Here is a 14,888-nt window from a genome sequence, read left to right as displayed (position 1 = left end):
AGTGAGAGTCAGTGTGTGTCGCGCTGTACCCCAGTGAGAGTCAGTGTTTGTCGAGCTGTACCCCAGTGAGAGTCAGTGTGTCTGGAACCCGTACCCCAGAAAGAGTCTGTGTGTGTGGAACTGTACCCCAGTGAGTGTCAGTGTGTGTCGCGCTGTACCCCAGTGAGAGTCAGTGTTTGTCGAGCTGTACCCCAGTGAGAGTCAGTGTGTGAGGAACCCGTACCCCAGAAAGAGTCAGTGTGTGTGGAACTGTCCCCCAGTGAGAGTCAGTGTGTGAGGAACCCGTACCCCAGTGAGAGCCAGTGTGTGTGGAATTGCCCCCCAGTGAGAGCCAGTGTGTGTGGAACTGTCCCCCAGTGAGAGTCAGTGTATGTCGAGCTGTACCCCAGTGAAAGTCAGTGTGTGTGGAACTGTACCCCAATGAGAGTCAGTGTGTGTGGAACTGTACCCCAATGAGAGTCACTGTGTGTGGAACTGTACCCCAATGAGAGTCACTGTGTGTGGAACTGACCCCCAGTGAGAGTCAGTGTGTGTGGAACTGTTCCCCAGTGAAAATCAATGTGTGTGGAATCCGTACCCCAGTAAGAGTCAGTGTGTGTGGAACTGTACCCCAGTGAGTGTCAGTGTGTGTGGAACTGTACCCCAGTGAGAGTCAGTGTGTGTGGAACTGTACCCCAGAAAGTGTCAGTGTGTGTGGAACTGTACCCCAGTGACAGTGAGTGTGTGTGTAACCCGTACCCGAGTAAGAGTCAGTGTGTGTGGAACTGTACCCCAGTGAGGGTCAGTGTGTGTGGAACTGTACCCCAGTGAGAGTCAGTGTGTGTGGAACTGTACCCCAGTGAGAGTCAGTGTGTGTGGAACTGTACCCCAATGGGAGGCAACGTGTTTGGAACTGTCCCCCAGTGAGAGTCAGCATGTGTGGGGAACTATACCCCAGTGAGAGTCAGTGTGTGTGGAACTGACCCCCAGTGAGAGTCAGTGTGTGTGGGACTGTCCCCCAGTGAGAGTCAGTGTGTGTGGAACTGTCACCCAGTGAGAGTCAGTGTGTGGGGAACTGTACCCCAGTGAGAGTCAGTGTGTGGGGAACTGTACCCCAGTGAGAGTCAGTGTGTGTGGAACTGTCACCCAGGGAGAGTCAGTGTGTGTGGGACTGTCACCCAGTGAGAGTCAGTGTGTGTGGAACTGTACCCCAGTGAGAGTCAGTGTGTGGGGAACTGTCCCCCAGTGAGAGTCAGTGTGTGTGGAACTGTCACCCAGTGAGAGTCAGTGTGTGGGGAACTGTACCCCAGTGAGAGTCACTGTGTGGGGAACTGTACTCCAATGAGGGTCAGTGTGTGGGGACCTGCACCTCAGTGAGAGTCAGTGTGTGTGGAACTGTACCCCAGTGAGAGTCTCTGTGTGGGGAACTGTACCCCATGAGTGTCAGTGGTTGGAACTGTCACCCAGTGAGATTCAGTGTGTTTGGGGAACTGTACTCCAGTGAGAGTCAGTGGGTGGGGAACTGTACCCCAGTGAGAGTCAGTGTGTGGGGAACTGTACTCCAATGAGAGTCAGTGTGTGGGGAACTGTACTCCAATGAGAGTCAGTGGGTGGGGAACTGTACCCCAGTGAGAGTCAGTGTGTTTGGAGAACTGTACCCCAGTGAGAGTCAGTGTGTGTGGAAATGTCACTCAGTGAGAGTCAGTGTGTGGGGAACTGTCCCCCAGTGAGAGTCACTGTGTGGGGAACTGTCCCCCAGTGAGAGTCACTGTGTGGAGAACTGTACCCCATGAGTGTCAGTGTGTGGAACTGTACACCAGTGAGAGTAAGTGTGTGTGCTACTGTCCCCCAGTGAGAGTCAGTGTGTGGGGAACTGTACCCCAGTGAGAGTCACTGTGTGGAGAACTGTACCCCATGAGTGTCAGTGTGTGGAACTGTCCCCCAGTGAGAGTCAGTGTGTGTGGAAATGTCACTCAGTGAGAGTCAGTGTGTGTGGAACTGTCTCCCAGTGAGAGTCAGTGTGTGGGGAACTGTCTCCCAGTGAGTGTCAGTGTGTGTGGAACTGTCTCCCAGTGAGAGTCAGTGTGTGTGGAACTGTCCCCCAGTGAGTGTCAGTGTGTGTGGAACTGTCTCCCAGTGAGAGTCAGTGTGTGTGGAACTGTCCCCCAGTGAGAGTCAGTGTGTGTGGAACTGTCCCCCAGTGAGAGTCAGTGTGTGTGGAACTGTCTCCCAGTGAGAGTCAGTGTGTGTGGAATTGTCCCCCAGTGAGAGTCAGTGTGTGTGGAACTGTCCCCAGTGAGAGTCAGTGTGTGTGGAACTGTCCCCCAGTGTGAGTCAGTGTGTGGGGAACTGTACCCCAGTGAGAGTCAGTGTGTGGGGAACTGTACCCCAGTGAGAGTCAGTGTGTGTGGAACTGTCACCCAGGGAGAGTCAGTGTGTGTGGGACTGTCACCCAGTGAGAGTCAGTGTGTGTGGAACTGTACCCCAGTGAGAGTCAGTGTGTGTGGGACTGTCACCCAGTGAGAGTCAGTGTGTGTGGAACTGTACCCCAGTGAGAGTCAGTGTGTGGGGAACTGTCCCCCAGTGAGAGTCAGTGTGTGTGGAACTGTCACCCAGTGAGAGTCAGTGTGTGGGGAACTGTACCCCAGTGAGAGTCACTGTGTGGGGAACTGTACTCCAATGAGGGTCAGTGTGTGGGGACCTGCACCTCAGTGAGAGTCAGTGTGTGTGGAACTGTACCCCAGTGAGAGTCTCTGTGTGGGGAACTGTACCCCATGAGTGTCAGTGGTTGGAACTGTCACCCAGTGAGATTCAGTGTGTTTGGGGAACTGTACTCCAGTGAGAGTCAGTGGGTGGGGAACTGTACCCCAGTGAGAGTCAGTGTGTGGGGAACTGTACTCCAATGAGAGTCAGTGTGTGGGGAACTGTACTCCAATGAGAGTCAGTGGGTGGGGAACTGTACCCCAGTGAGAGTCAGTGTGTTTGGAGAACTGTACCCCAGTGAGAGTCAGTGTGTGTGGAAATGTCACTCAGTGAGAGTCAGTGTGTGGGGAACTGTCCCCCAGTGAGAGTCACTGTGTGGGGAACTGTCCCCCAGTGAGAGTCACTGTGTGGAGAACTGTACCCCATGAGTGTCAGTGTGTGGAACTGTACACCAGTGAGAGTAAGTGTGTGTGCTACTGTCCCCCAGTGAGAGTCAGTGTGTGGGGAACTGTACCCCAGTGAGAGTCACTGTGTGGAGAACTGTACCCCATGAGTGTCAGTGTGTGGAACTGTCCCCCAGTGAGAGTCAGTGTGTGTGGAAATGTCACTCAGTGAGAGTCAGTGTGTGTGGAACTGTCTCCCAGTGAGAGTCAGTGTGTGGGGAACTGTCTCCCAGTGAGTGTCAGTGTGTGTGGAACTGTCTCCCAGTGAGAGTCAGTGTGTGTGGAACTGTCCCCCAGTGAGTGTCAGTGTGTGTGGAACTGTCCCCCAGTGAGAGTCAGTGTGTGTGGAACTGTCCCCCAGTGAGAGTCAGTGTGTGTGGAACTGTCTCCCAGTGAGAGTCAGTGTGTGTGGAATTGTCCCCCAGTGAGAGTCAGTGTGTGTGGAACTGTCTCCCAGTGAGAGTCAGTGTGTGTGGAATTGTCCCCCAGTGAGAGTCAGTGTGTGTGGAATTGTCCCCCAGTGAGAGTCAGTGTGTGAGGAACTGTCCCCAGTGAGAGTCAGTGTGTGTGGACCTGTACCCCAGTGAGAGTCAGTGTGTGTGGAACTGTCCCCAGTGAGAGTCAGTGTGTGTGGAACTGTCCCCCAGTGTGAGTCAGTGTGTGGGGAACTGTACCCCAGTGAGAGTCAGTGTGTGGGGAACTGTACCCCAGTGAGAGTCAGTGTGTGTGGAACTGTCACCCAGGGAGAGTCAGTGTGTGTGGGACTGTCACCCAGTGAGAGTCAGTGTGTGTGGAACTGTACCCCAGTGAGAGTCAGTGTGTGTGGAACTGACCCCCAGTGAGAGTCAGTGTGTGGGGAACTGTACCCCGGTGAGAGTCAGTATGTGTGGGGAACTATACCCCAGTGAGAGTCAGTGTGTGTGGAACTGTCACCCAGTGAGAGTCAGTGTGTGTGGAAGTGTCCCCCAGTGAGAGTCAGTGTGTGGGGAACTGTACCCCAGTGAGAGTCAGTGTGTGTGGAACTGTCACCCAGTGAGAGTCAGTGTGTGTGGAACTGTCCCCCAGTGAGAGTCAGTGTGTGTGGAACTGTCCCCCAGTGAGAATCAGCATGTGTGGGGAACTGTCCCCCAGTGAGAGTCAGTGTGTGTGGAACTGTACCCCAGTGAGAGTCAGTGTGTGTGGAACTGTACCCCAGTGAGAGTCAGTGTGTGTGGAACTGTACCCCAGTGAGAGTCAGTGTGTGTGGAACTGTCACCCAGTGAGTGTCAGTGTGTGTGGAACTGACCCCCAGTGAGAGTCAGTGTGTGTGGAACTGTACCCCAGTGAGAGTCAGTGTGTGTGGAACTGACCCCCAGTGAGAGTCAGTGTGTGTGGAACTGTACCCCAGTGAGAGTCAGTGTGTGTGGAACTGTACCCCAGTGAGAGTCAGTATGTGTGGAACTGTCCCCCAGTGAGAATCAGCATGTGTGGGGAACTATACCCCAGTGAGAGTCAGTGTGTGTGGAACTGTACCCCAGTGAGAGTCAGTGTGTGTGGAACTGTCCCCCAGTGAGTGTCAGTGTGTGTGGAACTGTACCCCAGTGAGAGTCAGTGTGTGTGGAACTGACCCCCAGTGAGAGTCAGTGTGTGTGGAACTGTCACCCAGTGAGAGTCAGTGTGTGGGGTACTGTACCCCAGTGAGAGTCAGTGTGTGTGGAACTGTCACCCAGTGAGTGTCAGTGTGTGTGGAACTGACCCCCAGTGAGAGTCAGTGTGTGTGGAACTGTACCCCAGTGAGAGTCAGTGTGTGTGGAACTGACCCCCAGTGAGAGTCAGTGTGTGTGGAACTGTACCCCAGTGAGAGTCAGTGTGTGTGGAACTGTCACCCAGTGAGAGTCAGTATGTGTGGAACTGTCCCCCAGTGAGAATCAGCATGTGTGGGGAACTATACCCCAGTGAGAGTCAGTGTGTGTGGAACTGTACCCCAGTGAGAGTCAGTGTGTGTGGAACTGACCCCCAGTGAGAGTCAGTGTGTGTGGAACTGTACCCCAGTGAGAGTCAGTGTGTGTGGAACTGACCCCCAGTGAGAGTCAGTGTGTGTGGAACTGTACCCCAGTGAGAGTCAGTGTGTGTGGAACTGTCACCCAGTGAGAGTCAGTGTGTGTGGAACTGTCACCCAGTGAGAGTCAGTGTGTGTGGAACTGTCCCCCAGTGAGAATCAGCATGTGTGGGGAACTATACCCCAGTGAGAGTCAGTGTGTGTGGAACTGTACCCCAGTGAGAGTCAGTGTGTGTGGAACTGTCCCCCAGTGAGTGTCAGTGTGTGTGGAACTGTACCCCAGTGAGAGTCAGTGTGTGTGGAACTGACCCCCAGTGAGAGTCAGTGTGTGTGGAACTGTCACCCAGTGAGAGTCAGTGTGTGGGGTACTGTACCCCAGTGTGAGTCACTGTGTGGGGAACTGTACTCCAATGAGGGTCAGTGTGTGGGGAACTGTACCCCAGTGAGAGTCAGTGTGTGGGGAACTGTACCCCAGTGAGAGTCAGTGTGTGTGGAACTGTCACCCAGTGAGAGTCAGTGTGTGGGGAACTGTACCCCAGTGTGAGTCACTGTGTGGTGAACTGTACTCCAATGAGGGTCAGTGTGTGGGGACCTGCACCTCAGTGAGAGTCAGTGTGTGAGGAGCACTCCCCCAGTGAGAGTCAGTGTGTGTGGAACTGTCCCCCAGTGAGAGTCAGTGTGTGTGGAACTGTCCCCCATTGAGAGTCAGTGTGTGTGGAACTGTCTTCCAGTGAGAGTCAGCATGTGGGGAACTGTACCCCAGTGAGAGTCAGTGTGTGTGGAACTGTACCCCAGTGAGAGTCTCTGTGTGGGGAACTGTACCCCATGAGTGTCAGTGGTTGGAACTGTCACCCAGTGAGATTCAGTGTGTTTGGGGAACTGTACTCCAATGAGAGTCAGTGTGTGGGGAACTGTACTCCAATGAGAGTCAGTGTGTGGGGAACTGTACTCCAATGAGAGTCAGTGGGTGGGGAACTGTACCCCAGTGAGAGTCAGTGTGTGTGGAAATGTCACTCAGTGAGAGTCAGTGTGTGTGGAACTGTCCCCCAGTGAGAGTCACTGTGTGGAGAACTGTACCCCATGAGTGTCAGTGTGTGGAACTGTACACCAGTGAGAGTAAGTGTGTGTGCCACTGTCCCCCAGTGAGAGTCAGTGTGTGTGGAAATGTCACTCAGTGAGAGTCAGTGTGTGTGGAACTGTCTCCCAGTGAGAGTCAGTATGTGTGGAACTGTCCGCCAGTGAGCGTCAGTGTGTGTGGAACTGTCTCCCAGTGAGATGCAGTGTGTGTGGAACTGTCCCCCAGTGAGAGTCAGTGTGTGTGGAACTGTCTCCCAGTGAGAGTCAGTGTCGGTGGAACCCGTACTCCAATGAGAGTCATTGTGTGTGGGACAGTCCCCCAGTGAGAGTCATTGTGTGTGGAACTATTCCCCAGTGAATGTCAGTGTGTGTGGGACAGTCCCCCAGTGAGAGTCAGTGTGTGTGGAATTGTCCCCCAGTGAGAGTCAGTGTGTGTGGAACTGTCCCCCAGTGAGAATCAGTGTGTGTGGAACTGTCCCCCAGTGAGAGTCAGTGGGTGGGGAACTGTACCCCAGTGAGAGTCAGTGTGTGTGGAACTGTCCCCCTGTGAGAGTCAGTGTGTGTGGAACTGTCCCCCAGTGAGAGTCAGTGTGTGTGGAACTGTACCCCAGTGAGAGTCAGTGTGTGTGGAACTGACCCACAGTGAGAGTCAGTGTGTGTGGAACTGTACCCCAGTGAGAGTCAGTGTGTGTGGAACTGTACTCAAATGAGAGTCAGTGTGTGGGGACCTGTACCTCAGTGAGAGTGAGTGTGTGTGGAGCACTCCCCCAGTGAGAGTCAGTGTGTGTGGAATTGTCCCCCAGTGAGGGTCAGTGTGTGTGGAACTGTACCCCAGTGAGAGTCAGTGTTTGTCGAGCTGTCCCCCAGTGAGAGTCAGTGTGTGGGGACCTGTACCTCAGTGAGAGTCAGTGTGTGTGTAACCCGTACCTCAGTGAGAGTCAGAATGTGGAACTGTCCCCCAGTGAGAATCAGTGTGTGAGGAACTGTACCCCAGTCAGAGTGAGTGTGTCGAGCTGTACCCCAGTGAGTCAGTGTTTGTCGAACTGTCCCTCAGTGAGAGTCAGTATGTGTGGAACCTGTACCCCAGTCAGAGTCAGTGTGTGTGGGACTGTACCCCAGTGAGAGTCAGTGTGTGTGGAGCCCGTACTCCAGTGAGAGTCAGTGTGTGTGGAGCCCATACTCCAGTGAGAGTCAGTGTGTGTGGAACTGTACCCCAGTGAGAGTCAGTGTGTGTGTAACTGTACCCCAGTGAGAGTCAGTGTCTGTGGAACCCATACCCCAGTGAGAGTCAGTGTGTGTCGAACTGTCCCCCCGTGAGAATCAGTGTGTGTGGAACTGTACCCCAGTGAGAGTCAGTGTGTGTGGAACTGTCCCCCCGTGAGAATCAGTGTGTGTGGAACTGTACCCCAGTCAGAGTGAGTGTGTCGAGCTGTACCCCAGTGAGTCAGTGTTTGTCGAGCTGTACCCCAGTGAGAGTCAGTGTTTGTCGAGCTGTACCCCAGTGAGTGTCAGTGTGTGTCGCGCTGTACCCCAGTGAGAGTCAGTGTTTGTCGAGCTGTACCCCAGTGAGTGTCAGTGTGTGTCGCGATGTACCCCAGTGAGAGTCAGTGTTTGTCGAGCTGTACCCCAGTGAGTGTCAGTGTGTGTCGAGCTGTACCCCAGTGAGAGTCAGTGTGTGTGGAACTGTCCCCCAGTGAGAGTCAGTGTGTGAGAAACCCGTACCCCAGTGAGAGTCAGTGTGTCTGGAACTGTCCCCCAGTGAGAGTCAGTGTGTGTGGAACTGTCCCCCCGTGAGAATCAGTGTGTGTGGAACTGTACCCCAGTCAGAGTGAGTGTGTCGAGCTGTACCCCAGTGAGTCAGTGTTTGTCGAGCTGTACCCCAGTGAGAGTCAGTGTTTGTCGAGCTGTACCCCAGTGAGAGCCAGTGTTTGTTGAACTGTACCCCAGTGAGAGTCAGTGTGTGCGGAACTGTCCCCCAGTGAGAGTCAGTGTGTGGGGAACTGTACCTCAGTGAGATTCAGTGTGTGTGGAACCCGTACCCCAGTGAGAGTCAGTGTGTGTGGAACTGTCTCCCAGTGACAGTCAGTGTGTGTGGAAGTGCTTCCCCAGTGAGAGTCAGTGTGTGTGGAACTGTACCCCATGAGAGTTAGTGTGTGTGGAACTGTTCCCCAGTGAAAGTCAGTGTATGTGGAACTGTCCCCCAGTGAGAGTCAGTGTGTGTGGGACTGTACCCCAGTGAGAGTCAGTGTGTGTGGGACTGTACCCCAGTGAAAGTCAGTGTGTGTGGAACTGTTCCCCAGTGAGAGTCAGTGTGTGTCGAGCTGTACCCCAGTGAAAGTCAGTGTGTGTGGAACTGTTTCCCAGTGAGAGTCAGTGTGTGTCGAGCTGTACCCCAGTGAGAGTCAGTCTTTGTGGAACTGTACCCCAGTGAGAGTCAGTGTTTGTCGAGCTGTCCCCCAGTGAGAGTCAGTGTGTGTGGAACTGTTCCCCAGTGAAAGTCAGTGTGTTTGGAACTGTCCCCCAGTGAGAGTCAGTGTGTGTGGGACTGTACCCCATGAGAGTCAGTGTGTGTGGAACTGTCCCCCAGTGAGAGTCAGTGTGTGTGGAACGGGTACCCCAGTGAGAGTCAGTGTGTGTGGGACTGTAGCCCAGTGAGAGTCAGTGTGTGTGGAACTGTACCCCAGTGAGAGTCAGTGTGTGTGGGACTGTACCCCAGTGAGAGTCAGTGTGTATGGAACTGTACCCCAGTGAGAGTCAGTGTGTGTGGAACTGTACCCCAGTGAGAGTCAGTGTCTGTGGGACTGTAGCCCATGAGAGTCAGTGTGTGTGGGACTGTACCCCAGTGAGAGTCAGTGTGTGTGGGACTGTACCCCATGAGAGTCGGTGTGTGTGGAACTGTTCCCCAGTGAAAGTTAGCGTGTGTTGGACTGTACCCCAGTGAAAGTTAGCGTGTGTTGGACTGTACCCCAGTGAGAGTCAGTGTGTGTGGAACCCGTACCCCAGTATGTAGACAGGCCAACTAGAGGTGAGGCTATATTGGATCTGGTGCTGGGAAATGAGCCAGACCAGGTGCTAGACTTGGAAGTTGGTGTGCATTTTGGTGATAGTGACCACAATTCGGTTACGTTCACCTTAGTGATGGAAAGGGATAGGCATGAACCTCGGGCCAATGGTTTTAGCTGGGGGAAGGGTAATTATGAGGCTATTAGGAGAGAATTAGGAAACATAGGTTGGACTAGGAGATTACAGGGACTGGGAACGTCCGACATGTGGAGTTTTTTCAAGGAGCAGCTACTGCGAGTCTGTGATAGGTATGTCCCTGTCAGGCAAGGAGGAATTGGTAGGGCTAGGGAACCGTGGTGCACCAAAAAAGTTTCTTTGTTGGTTAAAAAGAAAAAGGAGGCTTATGTTCGGATGAGACGTGAGCACTCGGGTAGTGCACTAGAAAGCTTTAGATTGGCTAAGAGGGAGTTGAAGAGCGAGCTTAGAAGGGCTAAAAGGGGACATGAGAAGACTTTGGCGGATAGGGTTAAAGAGAATCCTAAGGCGTTCTATAGGTATGTCAAGAACAGAAGGTTGGTTAGGGCAAGTTTAGGGCCAGTTATAGATGGCAGAGGGAAGTTATGTGTGGAACCGGAGGAGATTGGTGAAGCATTGAACCAATATTTCTCTTCGGTGTTCACGCAAGGGGACATGAATATAGCTGAGGAGGACACTGGGTTGCAAGGGAGTAGAATAGACAGTATTACAGTTGATAAGGAGGATGTGCAGGATATTCTGGAGGGTCTGAAAATAGATAAATCCCCTGGTCCGGATGGGATTTATCCAAGGATTCTCTGGGAGGCAAGAGAAGTGATTGCAGAGCCTCTGGCTCTGATCTTCAGGTCGTCGTTGGCCTCTGGTATAGTACCAGAAGATTGGAGGTTAGCGAATGTTGTCCCATTGTTTAAGAAGGGGAACAGAGACTTCCCCGGGAATTATAGACCGGTGAGTCTCACTTCTGTTGTCGGCAAGATGTTGGAAAAAATTATAAGGGATAGGATTTATAGTTATTTGGAGAGTAATGAATTGATAGGTGATAGTCAGCATGGTTTTGTGGCAGGTAGGTCGTGCCTTACTAACCTTATTGAGTTTTTTGAGAAAGTGACCAAGGAGGTGGATGGGGGCAAGGCAGTGGACGTGGTATATATGGATTTTAGTAAGGCGTTTGATAAGGTTCACCATGGTAGGCTTCTGCAGAAAATGCAGATGTATGGGATTGGGGGTGATCTAGGAAATTGGATCAGGAATTGGCTAGCGGATAGGAAACAGAGGGTGGTGGTTGATAGTAAATATTCATCATGGAGTGCGGTTACAAGTGGTGTACCTCAGGGATCTGTTTTGGGGCCACTGCTGTTTGTAATATTTATTAATGATCTGGATGAGGGTATAGTTGGGTGGATTAGCAAATTTGCTGATGACACCAAAGTCGGTGGTGTGGTAGACAGTGAGGAAGGGTGTCGTAGTTTGCAGGAAGACTTAGACAGGTTGCAAAGTTGGGCCGAGAGGTGGCGGATGGAGTTTAATGCGGAGAAGTGTGAGGTAATTCACTTTGGTAGGAATAACAGATGTGTTGAGTATAGGGCTAACGGGAGGACTTTGAATAGTGTGGAGGAGCAGAGGGATCTAGGTGTATGTGTGCATAGATCCCTGAAAGTTGGGAATCAAGTAGATAAGGTTGTTAAGAAGGCATATGGTGTCTTGGCGTTTATTGGTAGGGGGATTGAATTTAGGAGTCGTAGTGTTATGTTGCAACTGTACACAACTCTGGTGCGGCCACACTTGGAGTACTGTGTGCAGTTCTGGTCCCCACATTACAGGAAGGATGTGGAGGCTTTGGAGAGGGTGCAGAGGAGGTTTACCAGGATGTTGCCTGGTATGGAGGGGAGATCCTATGAGGAGAGGCTGAGGGATTTGGGATTGTTTTCGCTGGAAAGGCGGCGGCTAAGAGGGGATCTTATTGAAACATATAAGATGATTAGAGGTTTAGATAGGGTGGATAGTGATAGCCTTTTTCCTCTGATGGAGAAATCCAGCACGAGGGGGCATGGCTTTAAATTGAGGGGGGGTAGTTATAGAACCGATGTCAGGGGTAGGTTCTTTACCCAGAGGGTGGTGAGGGATTGGAATGCCCTGCCAGCATCAGTAGTAAATGCGCCTAGTTTGGGGGCGTTTAAGAGATCCGTAGATAGGTTCATGGACGAAAAGAAATTGGTTTAGGTTGGAGGGTCACAGTTTTTTTTTTTTTAACTGGTCGGTGCAACATCGTGGGCCGAAGGGCCTGTTCTGCGCTGTAATGTTCTATGTTCTATGTTCAGTGCGAGTCAGTGTGTGTGGAACTGTACCCCAGTGAGAGTCAGTGTGTGTGGAACCCGTACCCCAGTGTGAGTCAGTGTGTGTGGAACTGTCTCCCAGTGAGAGTCAGTGTGTGTCAAGCTGTCCCCCAGTGAGAGTCAGTGCGTGTGGGACTGTACCCCAGTGAGAGTCAGTGTGTGTGGAGCTGTACCAAGTCATGTTTTTTTTCATTCAAGCATATAACTCATCCTCTTTTCATAGTTATCATCAAATCCACTCTATCAGTGTTTCAGCCATCACAAATAATTCAGATCATCAAAAATAATTTCTCCTTATGTCACTTCTTGTTCTTTTGCAATTTACAACATATCTTTGTCTGTTCTGGCTAGCCTTTTGTCAACCTGGATGTATGGTGTTCTTTGACTCTGAGATGTACAGAAAATTGTGTTTTCAGCTGTCTGTACCACACATGGTTCAGATTTGGGTTGACATTTCATCAAGTGTGAAGCAGTTGTTAAAGCTTGAGGCAGGTGGTGAAGCAACAGTAGAGGGAGCCCAGGCACCGAGAGACAGCCACTGCATTCTGAGTCTGGTACCCACTGTGAAAGTGGGTGAGCCGCTGGGAAACTGTTCCTGGGACAGAGGGGATGCGGTAAGAGGAAGGATTGGAATGAGCAGACAGGATGCTGTGCTGAAGCCTTGGTTAACAGCAGAATCACAGCCCAACGTGTGTACAAGTAGGTGGTTCATAATAAATCTCCTAGCTGGGCTGGATACCCCTGAATAAAAACAGTATTGTGGCCTTACTGTTCCCCATTCAGTGTGCTAAATATCAATCCGTCACAATCCACTTGTTGAAAGAGGTTTAGAATGAGGCACAGTTTCTGGGTGGGAGCATTTGCTCCCATTTTCAGGAATATCAGCAGAGAAGCTGGATCCTTCTGAAAACCAAATGTCCCTGCACACTCCTACTGAGCCTTTGCTAACACGGGACACAGTGAACACAGGACACAAGAAACACGGGACACGACAAACATGGGACACAACAAACATGAGACATGGTAAACACAGGACATGACAAACACGGGACACGACAAACACATGACAGTTACAGGAAGGATGTAAATAAGATTGAAAGAGTGCAGAGAAGGTTCACAAGGGTGTTGCCGGGACTTGAGAAGCTGAGTTACAGAGAGAGATTGAATAGGTTGGGACTTTATTCCCTGGGGCGTAGAAGATTGAGGGGAGATTTGATAGAGGTGTATAAGATTTTGATGGGTATAGATAGAGTGAATGCAAGCAGGCTTTTTCCACTGAGGCTCGGGGAGAAAAAAAACCAGAGGGCATGGGTTAAGGGTGAAAGGAGAAAAGTTTAAAGGGAATATTAGGGGGGGCTTCTTCACGCAGAGAGTGGTCGGAGTGTGGAATGAGCTGCCGGATAAAGTGGCAAATGCAGGGTCACTTTTAACATTTAAGAAAAACTTGGACGGGTTCATGGATGAGAGGGGTGTGGAGGGATATGGTCCAAGTGCAGGTCAGTGGGACGAGGCAAAAAATGGTTCGGCACAGACAAGAAGGGCCAAAAGGCCTGTTTCTGAGCTGTAATTTTCTATGGTTCTATGACGTGACAAACACGAGACATAGCAAATACACAACGTAGCAAACACAGGCCACGACGTGGCAAACACAGGACACGGCAGATACACGATGTGGCAAACACGGGGCATGGCAGATACACAACGTGGCAAACACAGGGCACGGCAAATACACGACGTGGCAAACACAGGACACGGCAAATACATGACATGGCGAACATGGGACACGGCAAATACATGACATGGCGAACATGGGACACGGCAAATACATGACATGGCGAACATGGGACACGGCAAATACATGACGTGGCAAACACCGGACATGGCAAATATGGGACATGGCAAACATGGGACATGGCAAACACACAACATAGCAGCAGACACGGGACACTGCAAACATGGGACACGGTAAACACATTTGGTAAACACCAGAGACAGCAAACACCCAGGGCTGTGGGAAGACACTGGGCTGTGGGAGTTACCGGTACCCGTACCAGCACCCTCCCGCCCAGTGCTCGGCTGAAACTCTCTCTAAACCTGTTACTTTGCAGCTGGTAGGGGTTTGCACTGACAGCTAAGGATGAGTCTGGGTTGTCAGCCACGGGCTCCGAGTCTTCACCCAGCAGGGACAGGAAGGGGAGTGGACAGACTCACCTTATGGGGAGGAGGTTGCTCCACATCCCGGGTCGTTGCACACAGCAGAATTATCCCCAACAATCCCAAAAGGCCGAGAGCCACAGAGAGGAGGATGTGATAAATGGAAGGCATGGTGAGGTTGAGCTGGAGGCGATGCTGCTGGAACACAGGCTGATGCTGCACACAGTTTCTCAGTGAGAGCAGCCAAGGGATTGGTTGCTGCTGTGAGTGTGAATGGCAGGCACTCCTCAATCCACTTTGCAGCAACGAGCCCGGAACTCAGAGTGCACAAACACACACACAGAGAACAGAGCCGCTCCTACACCGGCACTGTCTGTCCGCTCTCAGCCTCTCCGGACACTCGGCACACAACCTCTGCACAGGGAACACATCTGGGCGCTAACCTCTCCCCGAGAGCCCAGAGCGCCAACCCACACAGCCCGCAAACTGTCTGCCACAGCAAGTACGAACCTGCCCCTGTAATCACTCCAAAACTCTCACTGCTGCACTGAGTGCTGCACTGTCAGAGGATCAGTACTGAGGGAGTGCTGCACTGTCAGAGGGTCAGTACTGAGGGAGTGCTGCACTGTCAGAGGATCAGTACTGAGGGAGTGCTGCACTGTCAGAGGATCAGTACTGAGGGAGTGCTGCACTGTCAGAGGATCAGTACTGAGGGAGTGCTGCACTGTCAGAGGGTCAGTGCTGAGGGAGTACTGCACTGTCAGAGGATCAGTACTGAGGGAGTGCGGCACTGTCAGAGGATCAGTGCTGAGGGAGTGCTACACTGCCAGAGGGTCAGTACTGAGGGAGTGCTGCACTGTCAGAGGATCAGTACTGAGGGAGTGCTGCACTGTCAGAGGGTCAGTACTGAGAGAGTGCTGCACTGTCAGAGGGTCAGTACTGAGGGAGTGCTGCACTGTCAGAGGGTCAGTACTGAGGGAGTGTTGCACTGTCAGAGGGTCAGTACTGAGGGAGTGCTGCACTGTCAGAGGGTCAGTACTGAGGGAGTGCTGCACTGTCAGAGGGTCAGTACTGAGGGAGTGCTGCACTGTCAGAGGGTCAGTACTGAGGGAGTGCTGCACT

General features: G+C 52.1%; 1 protein-coding gene across 1 annotated transcript in view; it reads right to left on the bottom strand.

The window, feature by feature from the left end:
* Positions 1–14,154, bottom strand: part of LOC144503112 (ectonucleoside triphosphate diphosphohydrolase 2-like) — a 127,671-nt gene extending 113,517 nt beyond the window's left edge. The window contains exon 1 of the mRNA XM_078227623.1: positions 13,824–14,154. Within this exon, the coding sequence (XP_078083749.1) occupies positions 13,824–13,937 (114 nt within the window). The 5' untranslated portion in view covers positions 13,938–14,154. The remainder of the gene's footprint in view (positions 1–13,823) is intronic.
* Between the last annotated feature and the right edge of the window lie 734 nt (positions 14,155–14,888).

Source organism: Mustelus asterias, chromosome 13, assembly GCF_964213995.1.
Source record: "Mustelus asterias chromosome 13, sMusAst1.hap1.1, whole genome shotgun sequence".
Taxonomy (NCBI): Eukaryota; Metazoa; Chordata; class Chondrichthyes; order Carcharhiniformes; family Triakidae; genus Mustelus; species Mustelus asterias.
The sequence above is the reverse complement of the archived record's forward strand: the minus strand, read 5'-3'. Positions and strand labels throughout refer to the sequence as shown.